Raw genomic sequence first — 16,153 nt, forward strand, 5'->3', positions numbered from 1 at the left:
CACCCGCGCTGCCAGGACAGAGGTGGGTTTCCCATCCCACCTTCTCATGTCTTCCCCATGCTCACACAGGAAAAACCACAACTCAGCTCGTGGGGTGTACCCTCTCTCTCTAGCAGGGGAACGACGGGCTCTGACTTGGGGGCCTGTGACTCGCACTGGTGCTACACTGACCTTCCTCATCTCCTCCCTCATCTCCTCTCTCATTTCTTTCATCTCCTCTTTGAGGTCCTGGACCACAGCAGAGACATGAGCTTTCAGCGGGCCATTGATCATGCTGTCATAATTCCTGAGCTTGCTGGCAACAGAGCCCACTGTTTCTCGGGTATTGTCAGCATCAATCGTTGCAATGAAGGTGGTGTACTGTGATGGCCCTAGCCTTGCCAGGTTCCACATCATCTGTCCTGTGCACCTGACCTTATCGGGGTCATTATCATGCTGTCCATCCCTCCCAAAGAGTACCTCTAATATTGCCACCTCTCTTAGCTGTTGGATCCCTTCCTCGAGTGTCTTCCACTGCATTCTATGATGGTACTCCTGCATTCTTTCTTTGTGAATGAACCTTTCTCTCACACTCATTAAGAGCTGCTCCCAGAGAGAAAGGGGCCCTGGCTCCCTCACAAATATCTGGTCCACACCTGGGTCCTGGGTCAACAATCCCAGATACCTTGCCTCACCACTATCCAGTTGCACACCTGTGCCCATAAGGTCCCAAACCCGAAGCAGCCAGGTGGTATAAGGCTCACGCCCCCTTCGCACAATGTCGTTTCGCATAGCACGGAGACTGTCGTATGACAGGGACTCAGTGATGATTTCTGGCTCTGGCTCTCCTGCTGGTTGTGATGGCCCTGGTTGCCTATCATCATTAACTGGTTGTACTGATTTGGTCTTCCACTTCCTCCTTTGCACAGGGGCGACTGCTGCTGGCTGTGCTTGTCCTTGTGGTTCAGCTGAAGCCTGGATGGTTGTAACATCCATGGGTTCCACTGCTGCACCATCGGACTCACCCTCTTTGGGGCAGGGAGAGGGTTTTTCACTAGCTGAGGAGGTGTATTCCCTTAGCAATTGGCATATCTCCTTGCGCACCTGGCCCATCTCCTGGCACATCTCCTTGCACACCTGGCCCATCTCCTGGCACATCTCCTGGCATATCCCCTGGCGCACCTGACCCATCTCCTGGCACATCTCCTGCATTCCTTTTGCCAGTACCCCCACCCAGTTTGGTTAGTCCATTTCTAAGGTGGACTGTTGGGCGGTATCAGTCTGTGGGGCGGGATCTCTAGTGTCTGGGGCCGTGTCAGGTTCTGGGGCAGGATCAGGCTCTGGAGTAGGATCTCTAGTCTCTGGGGCTGGTGTCTGGGTAGATATCCAAGCCAATCTCAACTTATCCTTGAGTGCTAAATAGAGTAGGCCTACCAGCAGCAGATGGTTAGTATTCAGAGGGAATTTAAACCCTTCAAAAATTGATGGGGTGGCTCGAAAGAACTGGTTGAGGGGTTGGGGGAAAACTTCCCCTGGTGTCATTTCCTCACAGAAGGTACCATTTTTAACATAACCCCAAAAACATGTACTCAGTGTGTGATAGCCGTTTATCCATGTGCCCACATTCCGGAGGAAGTTAAAAACCCATGAATTCCTCACCTTCTCGACCCATAACGCAAGCTGGATAACAGCAATGGTAGCCTTAGTCAGAGGACCCATATTCAAGTAAGGAGCTGCAAAGGGGAAGAATATAGCCACGGCCACATGCCACTCGAACCAGGGTAAACTAGACCACATAGTGCTGCCTAACAAGGTTCCTATATCTAGCACACAAAATTAAGTTATCCAGGAACTGTTATTCCTTTTTCACCTCTCTCTCTTAATGCCCTCAGGCCCCACATTGGGAGCCAAGATCTGTCTCGGTTTTGAAAGACAGGTGTCTGCTAAGGAAGGCAGAAGCCTCCCTTGAAGTGGCAGATATAACCCCTTTTCCCTCTGAGTTATTATATTTTGAAATCAAGGGCCTTTAGGCAAAGATGTGGGAAATAGGAATAACAGTTCTTTACTATACATACATATATATATATATATATATATATATATATATGTATATAAGCAGTCAAACAAAACAACAACAACTATGGCAGTAACAGCAAACACAAACCCAGTGCCAGCCTTCTCGGCTGTCAGGCCCTTTCCCCTCGGGTGCAGTTCCGCTTGCAGCCGGCAGGGGCGCTGGCGGCTCCCGGTGAGCAGGGCAGGTGCGATGGTTCCCCCGCGGCTGCAGGGGGCGCTCCGGAGCGAGCTGGGGAAACACGCGGCACCGGTGCCCTGGGATCCCGGGAGGGATGGAACAAAGGCTTCACAAACACCTGGGCAGCCGATCCCAGACTCTCGGGAACAGCAGGCTGGGACGGCAGGCACAAACACAAATCCCAGGTGGCAGACGAGATGTATCCAAAAGGGGAACCCCCCGGAAGTCCAGGCAGGCAGGGCGAGCACGGCTACAGCACAGCGAAAGCTCGAAGCAGCAGCGGGGCAGGGCGGCCACAGCCCGGCCTCCAGCAGGGCAGGGAAAGCGGCTTTTGGGATCCCGGCGTTGTTTCCAGCAGGAAGAAAAACGGCCGAAAAAAAAAGAAGAACCCGCAGCTCCTTTCTCTGCAGCTTCTCTCTCCAGACGCTGAGAGTGAACTGAACCCACACCCAGGTGTAAACAAAGGAGTAGCCAGGCCAGCCCCACCCCCCTTTTTGTCTTTCTTAAGTACAGCTATTTGTCCCGTAGCAACATGCATATGGGAGAAAATTCCTTTAACAGGAAAGAAACTAAAACTAAACTAAAACCCCAACATGCTCTATTTCAGATTTAGCTTGGATGTGCTGTGAGTGGTGGTGGGCATTTCTAGGGACTCTCAAGGTGCAGACCTTCAGGCAGGCCTGGAGGAAATGACAGCAGGGGGTGTCTGGAAAATCCCCAGCAAAGCAAGCAAAAAGCTTCCTGTTTTCAACTACTGAAAGACTCTGCTATACTTAATTCCCCTTTACTCTGTGACAGGTAATTTGTACATTCCAGATTGCTAATGGAGATAAGTGGTTTAGAGGTGACTTAAGAGATAACAGGTTTAAAGCCTCTGGGAGATTTTGCTCAGCAGTTGTATTGTGTATAGGAAGTGCATGTATTACGGGAATGTGTGTGAAATGGGCTTCTCAGTATGATCCTGAGCAAACCGATGTGGTTCTTTCCAAAACAGTGCCAGTAAAACTTCCAGAATGTGCCATGGGATGGGATCAGTACCGCAACACTACTGCTTGGCTGGAATGCTTTAAACTGGGGAGAAGGAAGAAGCAGAAATCCAAAGTATGGTACAAAAGTTTTTTTTAAAAGGTGGGGAACACTGCCTAAATTGTGCTGCATTCTCTGTCATGTTTTCTCCCAGGTGGAGGTCTTCAGGCAATGTTTTTATACCATTTGTATTTATCTTGGATGTGTCTGGTGGCACATAAGCCACAATACTGGAGCTGTGCCTTCGAGGATGTGTTGTAGCAAATGTCTTCTGTGTCCCTTCCTTATGGTGCTTTGGGCCTTCTAATCTCAAAGACATCCATATCAGTGAAAAAAAACACAGCTTAAGCTAGTTTCCAGGGTACTGCACAGCTTGCTCTCGACTTCTCAAAGGTAACTTCAGTGCACTTGAAATTAGAGATGACATAGAGCCAGCTGATTACAGAAACCCGTGGACTGACCATAGGCTAACATGGCTTCCCCCTGCAGTGCCAGAGCAGCTGTTCATCCTGAACCATTGCTATTCTCTTGCCATTGTTTTAACTGGCACACTGGGAAAAGGCTGCACTTGGTTACTACAGGATTATAGAGCTACGCACCATTGTTACATCATGGCTATGCTGGGAGTGTATGTTCAACCTTATCATTAGATGCAGGAGCTGAGAGACCTTGGTTTTGATCCTGTCTCGGACAGTAACCTGCTTTGTTACCCGCAGAAAATCTCTCAGTCTACAGTCCTGTCAAAGGGGATTTTTACTTTTTCAAGAGAATCATCTGAAATTTTATTGGCACCCTTGAATTGTATAATATCACATGGATGATAAGAAAAATAAACTCACCCCAAGGCAAAAAAAGCGATACATTTTATTGTGTCTTATTTTGTATTTCCATCACACCTCTGATATACCAAGTTGACTCTTGGGTATAGGATGTACTGAGGAAATTTTCTGTCTGCCTAGTATATCACAGGAAAATCTTCAGGATAAACAGAACTGGTGTGCCCATACAACCATTTCATGGATGTCTGAAATAGCTGGGACCTCCTAAAATACTGTAGTACATTGCTATGCCAGCATCTTCATTAGCAGTGAGTCTTATGACAGCGTTTCTTCTGGAGAAAAGAATCCTCAAGTGAGACGATGGACCCAAACCAATCCAGCAGTTCTTGCTTTCTAACCCTGTCTTGTATGCTCATATGTCCTTAATTTCTTAGTAGCAGAAGACATCCCCCCTGCCCCATCAGTAATGCGAAAGCCTCGTGTGTTGTCCTTTGGAAGGTGGTTGTTTCATCTGCCTTGTATGTTCACCTCCACACCATGCGTGGGCTATAGCTCTGTTACGGTCCTGGATGCTGTAGGGAAAGGAAACCCACCTTTAATTTTGGACGGGAGAGCCTGGAAGCCAAAGCAACAATGAGCTTAGCATGGATCAGCATATGCTGCTTTCCTTCTGTGGCGAATGTCAATAGGCTCCAGAAGGATAGGGCTGAACAGCAGCAGCTGAGAAAATGCCCTCACTGCTGCTGAGTTGAAGTGTGTCCCTGGAGTGGGGCATCAGAGACCTGAGGCCAGTCTGTGGTGTGTACTCATGCCAGGCTTGTCCAGATGTGCAGCATCCTGAAATCTATGCTTAGCAAAGCTGAAGTGGCTCTGGCTAGCTGTCAGTCTCGTTGTGGCGCTTTGTCCTAACACCATCCCAGTTCCTCAGGCCCTCTTCTTCCCTCCTCTCCTCCCTCCCTTTTTCCTCCCTCTGAATCACTGTGATGACTGAGGGAAAGACTCTTACACTTGTTGGTTTGCAGCAGCTTGGTGTCAAGGCATTTATAAGGAGACGAAAGGCAATGACTGATTTTCTGTGTTGATTGTGTCTGTCACTCATGACTGAAAGCCCTTTGCAATCTTGGCACATCCTGGCTTTATTTGCTGTGAGAGATCTGCTTGGGAACAATCTGATGTCAACACACACTCTTGGATTTGCATCCATGAGCTTACTCAGGGTTAGGGCTTGTTTTAGAAAGTGCTGTTAGTCCAAAGACAAATTAAATGCAGTTTAATAAGATGCATATAGTACAATACCTGTATTCTGAAATAGGTTAATCTTTTTTCTGCTGTTCACTGAAAAAAAAAGAAATTTTAATAACTTCCTAAAATTTCTTAGTAGTGTCTTTCAATGTCTTGGCTCTGAGAGGTAAGGGGAATGTAAAGTAGTGTCCCAAATGGAAAAGTCTTCAGTTTCCAATGGGAGCTGGTGGTGCTACACCACAGTATAGAAACATATGAAGTATGTCTTCTACATGTGTGATATTGAGGTGAGGATGGCATGTACCTAACAGTTGGAAGATTTCTCAGTCCCAGATCTTAAATAAATATTTTCTCTTGGATACCAGCTTGTAGGGTTGGTGGTTTCTGTTTCACTAAATGACTATTAGACAGTCCCTGTCCAGAGTCTCTAGTGAGCTTTTCCTCTCCGGCATGTGAAGATACAGCTTGTGCCCATACAACCATTTCATGGGTGTTGGAAATAGCTGGGGCCTCCTAAAGCAAATGCAAGGACTGTAGTACATTGCTATGCCAGCATCTTCATTAGCAGTGAGTCTTATGACAGCCTTTCTTCTGGAGGTAAGATTCTTCAGTGGAGGGAGATGGTCTGAACTGCGGCTGAAGTGTGGGTAACAAGAGTGTCTCGGTTTTGAAAGACAGGTGTCTGCTAAGGAAGGCAGAGGCCCCCCTTGAAGTGGCAGATATAACCCCTTTTCCCTCCAAGTTATTATATTTTGAAATCAAGAGCCTTTAGGCGAAGATGTGGGAAATAGGAATAACAGTTCTTTACTATATATATATATATGTATATAACCAGTCAAACAAAACAACAACAACTATGGCAGTAACAGCAATCACAAACCCAGTGCCAGCCTTCTCGGCTGTCAGGCTATTTCCCCTCGGGTGCAGTTCCGCTCGCAGCCGGCAGGGGCGCTGGCGGCTCCCGGTGAGCAGGGCAGGTGCGATGGTTCCCCCGCGGCTGCAGGGGGCGCTCCGGAGCGAGCTCGGGACACACGCGGCACCGGTGCCCTGGGATCCCGGGAGGGATGGAACAAAGACTTCACAAACCCCTGGGCAGCCGATCCCGGACTCTCAGGAACAGCAGGCTGGAACGGCAGGGACGAACGCAAATCCCGGGTGGCAGACGAGATGTATCCAGATGGGAAAAACCCACGGAGGCCCAGGCAGGCAGGGCGAGCAGGGCTACAGCGTAGCGAAAGCTCGAAGCAGCAGCGGAGCAGGGCAGCCACAGCTCGGTCTCCAGCAGGGCAGGGAAAAGCGGCTTTTGGGGTCCCGGCGTTGTTTCCAGCAGGAAGAAAGAACGGCCAAAAAGAAAGAAGCAGCAGCTCCTTTCTCTGCAGCTTCTCTCTCCGGACGCTCAGAGCGAACTGACCCCACACCCAGGTGTAGACAAAGGAGTAGCCAGGTCCGCCCCACTCCCCTTTTGTCTTTCTTAAGTACAGCTATTTGTCCCCTAGCAACATGCATATGGGAGAAAATTCCTTTAACAGAGAAAAAAACAGACTAAACTAAAACCCCAACATTATCCACCCCGAATTTTTTCCCATACTAACATGTTACATGAAACTTAACTTTTTTAACCATATAAATCTATGCATTACCCAAATTATATACAAATATACATGCTGATACTGATACAAGTACAGAGCCATGGGTAGTTCACCCTAAAACAAGGTCCCCTTGAGGTAAGCATCGGGTCTCTCCATCCTTTTGCGTCACCCACCAGGTGCAACCTGGTCCCTGAGCAAAAACAACCCCACGGATGGGTTTGTCTTTGCTCAAGGCAGACTTTACCCAAACAGTTTTTCCAAGCATACCTCTCATGTGCACCACTGGAACCTTATCCCCGTCTGTTGTTTGTAGGGGTTCAGATTGGGCAGGGCCTGCTCGGCTGGTGGAACCTCGAGTGTTAACTAACCAGGTGGCTCTTGCTAAATGCATCTCCCAGTTTTTGAAAGTCCCCCCACCCAGTGCCTTCAAGGTGGTTTTAAGCAGTCCATTACACCGCTCAACCTTCCCAGCTGCTGGTGCATGGTAAGGGATGTGGTACACCCACTCAATGCCATGTTCTCTAGCCCAGGTGTTTATAAGGCTGTTCTTGAAATGAGTCCCATTGTCAGACTCGATTCTCTCAGGGGTGCCATGCCTCCAAAGGACTTGCTTTTCCAGGCCCAGGATGGTGTTCCGGGCAGTAGCGTGAGGCACAGGGTAGGTCTCCAGCCACCCAGTGGTGGCTTCTACCATTGTGAGCACATAGCGCTTGCCTTGGCGGGTTTGAGGCAGTGTGATGTAATCAATCTGCCAGGCCTCCCCATACTTGTATTTGGACCATCGCCCGCCATACCACAGAGGCTTCACCCGCTTGGCCTGCTTGATCGCAGCGCATGTCTCACAATCATGGATAACCTGGGAGATACTGTCCATGGTTAGATCCACCCCTCGGTCTCGTGCCCACTTATAGGTGGCATCTCTGCCCTGATGACCTGAGGCATCATGGGCCCATTGAGCTAGGAACAGTTCTCCTTTATGTTGCCAATCCAAGTCTATCTGGGACACCTCTATTTTCGCAGCCTGATCTACCTGTTTGTTGTTACGATGTTCTTCATTAGCCCGGCTCTTGGGGATGTGAGCATCTACATGACGGACCTTCACGGATAGCTTCTCTACCCGAGTGGCAATGTCTTTCCACTCTTCAGCAGCCCAGATTGGTTTTCCTCTGCGCTGCCAGTTTGCCTTATTCCACCTTTCCAGCCAACCCCACAGAGCATTGGCTACCATCCATGAATCAGTGTAGAGGTAGAGCTTTGGCCGCTTCTCTCTTTCAGCTATGTCCAGAGCTAATTGGACAGCTTTGAGCTCAGCAAATTGGCTCGATCCACCTTCTCCTTCAGTAGCCTGCGCAACTTGTCGTGTGGGGCTCCATACAGCGGCTTTCCATTTCCGGCTAGCGCCTACAATTCGGCAGGAACCATCAGTGAAGAGGGCGTATTGTCTTTCACTCTCTGGTAGCTCGTTATATGGTGGGGCTTCTTCGGCACGTGTCACCTGCTCCTCTTCTTCTTCAGAAGATAACCCAAAAGTCTCACCTTCCGGCCAGTTCGTAATTATTTCCAAGATCCCAGGGCGACTTGGGTTTCCAATTCGGGCGCGCTGCGTGATGAGGGCAATCCATTTGCTCCAAGTAGCGTCGGTGGCGTGATGCGTGGAGGGAACCTTTGCTTTGAACATCCACCCCAGCACCGGTAGTCAGGGTGCCAGGAGGAGTTGTGCCTCTGTGCCGATTACTTCTGAGGCAGCCTGGACTCCTTCATAAGCTGCCAGGATTTCCTTCTCTGTGGGAGTGTAGTTGGCTTCAGATCCTCTGTAGCTTCGGCTCCAGAATCCCAGTGGTCGGCCCCGAGTCTCACCAGGCACCTTCTGCCAGAGGCTCCAGGACAGACCCTTGTTCCCGGCTGCAGAGTAGAGCACGTTCTTCACCTCTGGTCCTGTCCTGACTGGGCCAAGGGCTACGGCGTGAGCAATTTCCTGTTTGATCTGGGCGAAGGCCTGCTGCTGTTCAGGGCCCCAGTGGAAATCATTCTTCTTGCGGGTAACCAGGTAGAGAGGACTCACGATCTGGCTGTACTCGGGAATGTGCATCCTCCAGAAACCTATGGCACCTAGGAAAGCTTGTGTTTCCTTCTTGTTGGTCGGCGGAGTCATTGCTGTGATCTTATTGATGACCTCAATGGGAATCTGACGTCGTCCATCTTGCCACTTTACTCCCAGGAACTGGATCTCTCGGGCAGGTCCCTTGACTTTGCTCTTCTTGATGGCAAAACCAGCTTGCAGGAGAATTTGAATTATTCTCTCTCCTTTCTCAAACACTTTGGTTGCGGTGTTCCCCCACACAATGATGTCATCAATGTACTGCAGATGTTCTGGAGCCTCACCCTTTTCTAGTGCAGTCTGGATCAGTCCATGACAGATGGTGGGACTGTGCTTCCACCCCTGGGGCAGTCGATTCCAGGTGTACTGCACGCCCCTCCAGGTGAAGGCAAACTGAGGCCTGCACTCTGCTGCCAGAGGAATGGAGAAAAATGCATTGGCAATGTCAATAGTGGCGTACCACTTCGCTGCTTTTGACTCCAGCTCGTACTGGAGCTCTAATATGTCTGGCACGGCAGCGCTCAACGGTGGAGTCACTTCATTCAAGGCACGATAGTCCACAGTCAATCTCCATTCCCCGTCAGACTTGCGCACAGGCCAGATGGGGCTGTTGAAGGGTGAGTGGGTCTTGCTGACCACCCCTTGACTCTCCAGCTCGCGGATCATCTTGTGGATGGGGATCACAGCATCTCGATTTGTCCGATACTGCCGGCGGTGCACTGTTGAGGTGGCAATTGGCACTCGTTGCTCTTCCACTTTCAGGAGCCCAACTGCAGAAGGATTCTCAGATAGTCCAGGCAGGGTGTTCAATTGGCTAATGCCCTCTGCCTCCACAGCAGCAATCCCAAATGCCCACCTGAGTCCTTTTGGGTCTTTGTAGTAGCCATTCCGGAGGAAGTCTATGCCCAGAATACACGGGGCCTCTGGGCCGGTCACAATTGGATGCTTTTGCCACTCCTTCCCAGTCAGGCTCACCTCAGCTTCCAAAAGGGTCAACTGCTGTGATCCCCCGGTCACCCCAGCGATGGATACAGGTTCTGCCCCCACATGTCCCAATGGCATTAAAGTACACTGTGCTCCAGTATCAACCAATGCATCATATTTTTGTGGCTCTGATGTGCCAGGCCATCGGATCCACACCGTCCAGAAAACTCGGTTCTCCCGTGCCTCTTCCTGGCTAGAGGCAGGGCCCCTCTAGCCCTGGTTATCATTCTTTCCCTGGGCGTACATGCTCGAGGTCCCTTCAAGGGGATCCGACATATCATCCTCCCTTCTGTAGTGCCTGGCAGCTCGGTCACGGGAGGCTGAGGCTACCTTCACCTTAGCGGAACCCCCTCGGTTAGTGCCTCCCTCCTTGAGTTCACGCACCCGCGCTGCCAGGGCAGAGGTGGGTTTCCCATCCCACCTTCTCATGTCTTCCCCATGCTCACACAGGAAAAACCACAGCTCAGCTCGTGGGGTGTACCCTCTCTCTCTCGCAGGGGGACGACGGGCTCTGACTTGGGGGCCTGTGACTCGCACTGGTGCCACGCTGACCCTCCTCATCTCCTCCCTCATCTACTCCCTCATCTCCTCCCTCATTTCTTTCATCTCCTCTTTGAGGTCCTGGACCACAGCAGAGACATGAGCTTTCAGCGGGCCATTGATCATGCTGTCATAATTCCTGAGCTTGCTGGCAACAGAGCCCACTGTTTCTCGGGTATTGTCAGCATCAATCGTTGCAGTGAAGGTGGTGTATTGTGATGGCCCTAGCCTTGCCAGGTTCCACATCATCTGTCCTGTGCACCTGACCTTATCGGGGTCATTATCATGCTGTCCATCCTTCCCAAAGAGTACCTCTAATATTGCCACCTCTCTTAGCTGTTGGATCCCTTGCTCGAGTGTCTTCCACTGCATTCTATGATGATACTCCTGCATTCTTTCTTTGTGAATGAACCTTTCTCTCACACTCATTAAGAGCCGCTCCCAAAGAGAGAGAGGCCCTGGCTCCCTCACAAATATCTGGTCCACACCTGGGTCCTGGGTCAACGATCCCAGATACCTTGCCTCACCACTATCCAGTTGCACACCTGTGCCCATAAGGTCCCAAACCCGAAGCAGCCAGGTGGTATAAGGCTCACGCCCCCTTCGCACAATGTCGTTTCGCATAGCACGGAGACTGTCGTGCGACAGGGACTCAGTGATGACTTCTGGCTCTGGCTCTCCTGCTGGTTGTGAGGGCCCTGGTTCCCCATCATCATTAACTGGTCGTACTGATTTGGTCTTATACTTCCTCCTTTGCACAGGGGCGACTGCTGCTGGCTGTGCTTGTCCTTGTGGTTCAGCTGAAGCCTGGATGGTTGTAACATCCGTGGGTTCCACTGCTGCACCATCGGACTCACCCTCTTTGGGGCAGGGAGAGGGTTTTTCACTAGCTGAGGAGGTGTATTCCCTTAGCAATTGGCATATCTCCTGGCGCACCTGGCCCATCTCCTGGCACATCTCCTTGCGCACCTGGCCCATCTCCTGGCATATCTCCTGGCGCACCTGACCCATCTCCTGGCATATCCCCTGGCGCACCTGACCCATCTCTTGGCACATCTCCTGCATCCCTTTTGCCAGTACCCCCACCCAGTTTGGGTAGTCCATTTCTGAGGTGGACTGTTGGGCAGTATCAGTCTGTGGGGCGGGATCTCTAGTGTCTGGGGCTGTGGCAGGCTCTGGCTCTGGGGTAGGATCTCTAGTGTCTGGGGCCGTGTCAGGCTCTGGGGCAGGATCAGGCTCTGGGGTAGGAACTCTACTCTCTGGGGCCATGTCAGGTTCTGGGGCAGGATCAGGCTCTGGGGTAGGATCTCTAGTCTCTGGGGCTGGTGTCTGGGTAGATATCCAAGCCAATCTCAACTTATCCTTGAATGCTAAATAGAGTAGGCCTATCAGCAGCAGATGGTTAGTATTCAGAGGGAATTTAAACCCTTCGAAAATTGATGGGGTGGGCCCAAAGAACTGGTTGAGGGGTTGGGGGAAAACTTCCCCTGGTGTCATTTCCTCACAGAAGGTACCATTGTTAACATAACCCCAAAAACATGTGCTCAGTGTGTGATAGCTGTTTATCCATGTGCCCACATTCCGGAGGAAGTTAAAAACCCATGAATTCCTCACCTTCTCGACCCATAACGCAAGCTGGATAACAGCAATGGTAGCCTTAGTCAGAGGACCCATATTCAAGTAAGGAGCTGCAAAGGGGAAGAATATAGCCACGGCTGCATGCCACCCGAACCAGGGTAAACTAGACCACATAGTGCTGCCTAACAAGGTTCCAATATCCAGCACACAAAATAAAGTTATCGAGGAACTGTTATTCCTTTTTCACCTCTATCTCTTAATGCCCTTAGGCCCCACGTTGGGCGCCAAGATCTGTCTCGGTTTTGAAAGACAGGTGTCTGCTAAGGAAGGCAGAGGCCCCCCTTGAAGTGGCAGATATAACCCCTTTTCCCTCCAAGTTATTATATTTTGAAATCAAGAGCCTTTAGGCGAAGATGTGGGAAATAGGAATAACAGTTCTTTACTATATATATATATATGTATATAACCAGTCAAACAAAACAACAACAACTATGGCAGTAACAGCAATCACAAACCCAGTGCCAGCCTTCTCGGCTGTCAGGCTATTTCCCCTCGGGTGCAGTTCCGCTCGCAGCCGGCAGGGGCGCTGGCGGCTCCCGGTGAGCAGGGCAGGTGCGATGGTTCCCCCGCGGCTGCAGGGGGCGCTCCGGAGCGAGCTCGGGACACACGCGGCACCGGTGCCCTGGGATCCCGGGAAGGGATGGAACAAAGACTTCACAAACCCCTGGGCAGCCGATCCCGGACTCTCAGGAACAGCAGGCTGGAACGGCAGGCTGGAGCGGCAGGGACGAACGCAAATCCCGGGTGGCAGACGAGATGTATCCAGATGGGAAAAACCCACGGAGGCCCAGGCAGGCAGGGCAAGCAGGGCTACAGCGTAGCGAAAGCTCGAAGCAGCAGCGGAGCAGGGCAGCCACAGCTCGGTCTCCAGCAGGGCAGGGAAAAGCGGCTTTTGGGGTCCCGGCGTTGTTTCCAGCAGGAAGAAAGAACGGCCAAAAAAAAAGAAGCAGCAGCTCCTTTCTCTGCAGCTTCTCTCTCCGGACGCTCAGAGCGAACTGACCCCACACCCAGGTGTAGACAAAGGAGTAGCCAGGTCCGCCCCACTCCCCTTTTGTCTTTCTTAAGTACAGCTATTTGTCCCCTAGCAACATGCATATGGGAGAAAATTCCTTTAACAGAGAAAAAAACAGACTAAACTAAAACCCCAACAAAGAGGAACTCAGCGACTCTCTCTGCTCTGCTGAGAAACTGAGAAAAAAAATAGGCCAGCAATCCATCTTGCAAGTCTCTTAAGCTATCATAAGAATTTATAGGAACTCATTATACAATAAATTATAGATATAAAATAGCAGGTGGTATATCTTTCAAGCAATATGTATTAAAATTCAACATGACAAGACCAGGAAAACAGCCCCCAGACCTATCTTCAGTGAGTAACTACAAGGGATGTAAGTTGTGGTTAAGAGAAGTGGAGTGTTAATGATAGGTCTGTGCCAGTAAACACAACAAAATGCCTCAGTGGTAACTGTTATCAGAACGATTTCTTTCCCTGCTAGTTACAAAATCATATAAACTATTAGAAACACCATTTGTAAAATCCAGACATCACATTTTTCCATCAAATGTAGCAGTTGTCTCTGTCTCTGAGGTTCCTGAAACAAACCATGGGGTCCTAGTTGGGCTGCTGAATACAAGCTGTGAAAATGTTGATATGTTCTATTTATCCTTTGCTTTCCTTGTCCTTCTCTGTTTCCATTCTTTAATCCTTAGTGGCAGCCACTAATGTAGCCAAGTTACTTCTGCATCAAGAGGATCAGGAAACTGTTTCTCAAGCCAAATGTGCTGACACTGCTATCCTTGATTTTCATTAATGATTGAACAGTGTCTCCTGTCTGCTGTGTATTTCAGGCCGCACTTAGCCAAGATTCTGGGATGCTGAGACAGCTTTTCATCTTCCCCATCTCTTCCTCACAGTCATAACCAAGTCAGACATTGTCTCCTCTGCCTTCATGACTGTGAGCCGCTCACACTAGCAGTAGCAACCCCAAGATGCTTTTCCCCATGAATGGACCTTTCTCAGCTTGCAGGGTTTTAAAAATTGCTTTTAACCTATTGACAGATTTGGTGTGGATTTTTTAGTGAAAGCGAGTCACCAGACAAGCAATGGGAGTTAAGAAGTGTTGGGAGTAATCCAGTCATTTTAACGCACATGAAGTATAATAGTTTTTGGAATAAATAAATTTGTGATGGTACCATCAGCATCACTTGTTTTTGCATCATTAAAACCTCTTCTAAATCAGCTTGGTCAAAAGGGAACATGTCCGTACTGCTAAGCCGGCTTTCAGAGGCAGACATGTTCCAGGAGTGAGAGAAGTACTGAGTTATGTGCTGCCCAAAACTAACTCAAACTGGTGGTGAAAATCTTGGTACAGGTTTTTCCTCAGTCAGTGTGGCTCTGGAGTCTTGATTCCCAAGTTGAGGCAGCATCTACTGCAGTCCTTTCTGAATTTCAGGGCCACATCTGCAGCCGTGGTAAGCTGCTGACTTCTGCTGATGGTCAGTAATTTACAGCACCACAACCTGGCCTCTGGTTTGCCTCCTTTAGCTGCAGTGGTTTAAAGACATTTGCTCTCTGCATCAACCCTAGCTGAAGTTCCGATATAGTTGACCTTCATTCCCTAGCAGTTTGGAAATTGAATAATAATAAATGTGTAGTGAATTGTGCCCTGCAGATAACCAGAATATGTTTTCTGGATCCCTTTGAAAAATGTCTGTTATTTTAAGCCTCTGCTGCCAAGGGGAAAGCATGGGGTACATGAAAAGTACGGAGGAGGAGAGCGTAGTGTAAAAGAAAGAAGCTATGGGGAAAGGCTTGGTGCTAATGGATTGGATCCATTTGCAGCATTGTTGGGCAAAGCACTAAATGCTGAAAAGTAATTTGTGGCAATTTAGGCTTTTATCATAGCATATATGTTGCTCTTGAGGTATATATAGCAAAAGGCAAGCTCCCAGACTGAAGAGTTTGTAACCTTAAATGTGCATTTCTGCAAGCAGCTTGGTGAAGCAAATAGATGTCTGCAAGGCAGAGTCAGGGCCTCACGTGGATGGGCTGACCCCTCAGGATAACAGCACAGCTCCTTTCTCAGGAGAACAAGTGGAACAGCTTCAGAAAAGAATGCACTTAGTCCTTACAATTTTCATTACAGATGACTCTTCAGAACAGGTGTGTTGTTGGTTAGGTCATACAGAAGTGTTTGAACACACACAAACCCTCAAATGAGAGAGTAAAGAAGATCCTGAAAAAGACAGATATATTTTTTTAAATTAGTACAATGTATGAACTTATCAATCCTCTTGGTTTTGAGAGTTCTATAAGAGGAGAAGTAGGAGTAAGTGCGCATTACTGAAGAACAGATACAAATACCTTGTGCATAAAATAGAACCTCAGTTCTCTGTTGTGCATGTGTATGTATATGCACACTGGGTTTTTGCTATCAGTTTTTGTAGGTAGAAGTCAAGGTGTTCACCAAAAAGAAGGAAAGGCAATCCCTAATGGATACAGCAGAGGAAGTAGTATGCTCAATCCACAGGCAAATGGCAGAGCCAGAATGAACAGGTTTCCTTGACTGTTTGATGCTAGGTCACAGTGCATCCACCCTAGAGCTGTCCAGCCCTTTGTTAGTTTGCATCAACAGAGAATCTGTCTGATGTACTTCAGTGAAAGAAAGTGTGCTGAATGCACTTACCAGGCTGCATTTGTGGACAAGACTTCAAGTTTTCTTCATTGTGATAAGCTTGCATATCCTGACATAGGTTTCCATATCCAAGATTGACAGTATTAATCACAGCTTCCCATTAGGAGTGAAAAAACCGCTTGTCTGTTTTGTGCCCTTTCACTTGTGGAAGGTGTCGCTTGGAGCAGCCAAAGTGCCGTCCCCTGCTGTCCTGGCTCTGGGGCGTCAACAAGCCAGCACGTCCCTTCATCAGAGCACAAAGCTTTTCTAAAGACACTGCCAGTTTCGAGTACTTCCTTATTGGGACAGTTTCTTCTGGATTTCTCTCTCAAGCAAGGGGGTTTGGGAGA

At 49.2% G+C, this 16,153-nt stretch overlaps 1 protein-coding gene across 49 annotated transcripts in view; it reads left to right on the top strand.

Moving 5' to 3' along the window:
• Positions 1-16,153, top strand: part of MAP2 (microtubule associated protein 2) — a 248,766-nt gene that overhangs the window by 130,621 nt on the left and 101,992 nt on the right. For 26 of the 49 annotated variants that reach the window (XM_032115029.1, XM_032115028.1, XM_032115032.1 and 23 more), the window contains one exon: positions 3,228-3,334. The exons of 20 other annotated variants lie outside the window; for them this stretch is intronic. Coding sequence is in view for 2 of the 29 variants with exons in the window: in XM_032115035.1 (XP_031970926.1) it covers positions 3,337-3,361 (25 nt within the window). In the remaining 27 variants the exon portion in view is untranslated. Of the gene's footprint in view, positions 1-3,227; positions 3,362-16,153 lie in introns of those variants that run through there. 3 more of the 49 variants (XM_032115035.1, XM_032115036.1, XM_032115025.1) reach the window with 2 other exon arrangements.

Source organism: Corvus moneduloides, chromosome 7 (genome assembly GCF_009650955.1).
Source record: "Corvus moneduloides isolate bCorMon1 chromosome 7, bCorMon1.pri, whole genome shotgun sequence".
NCBI classification, from domain to species: domain Eukaryota; kingdom Metazoa; phylum Chordata; class Aves; order Passeriformes; family Corvidae; genus Corvus; species Corvus moneduloides.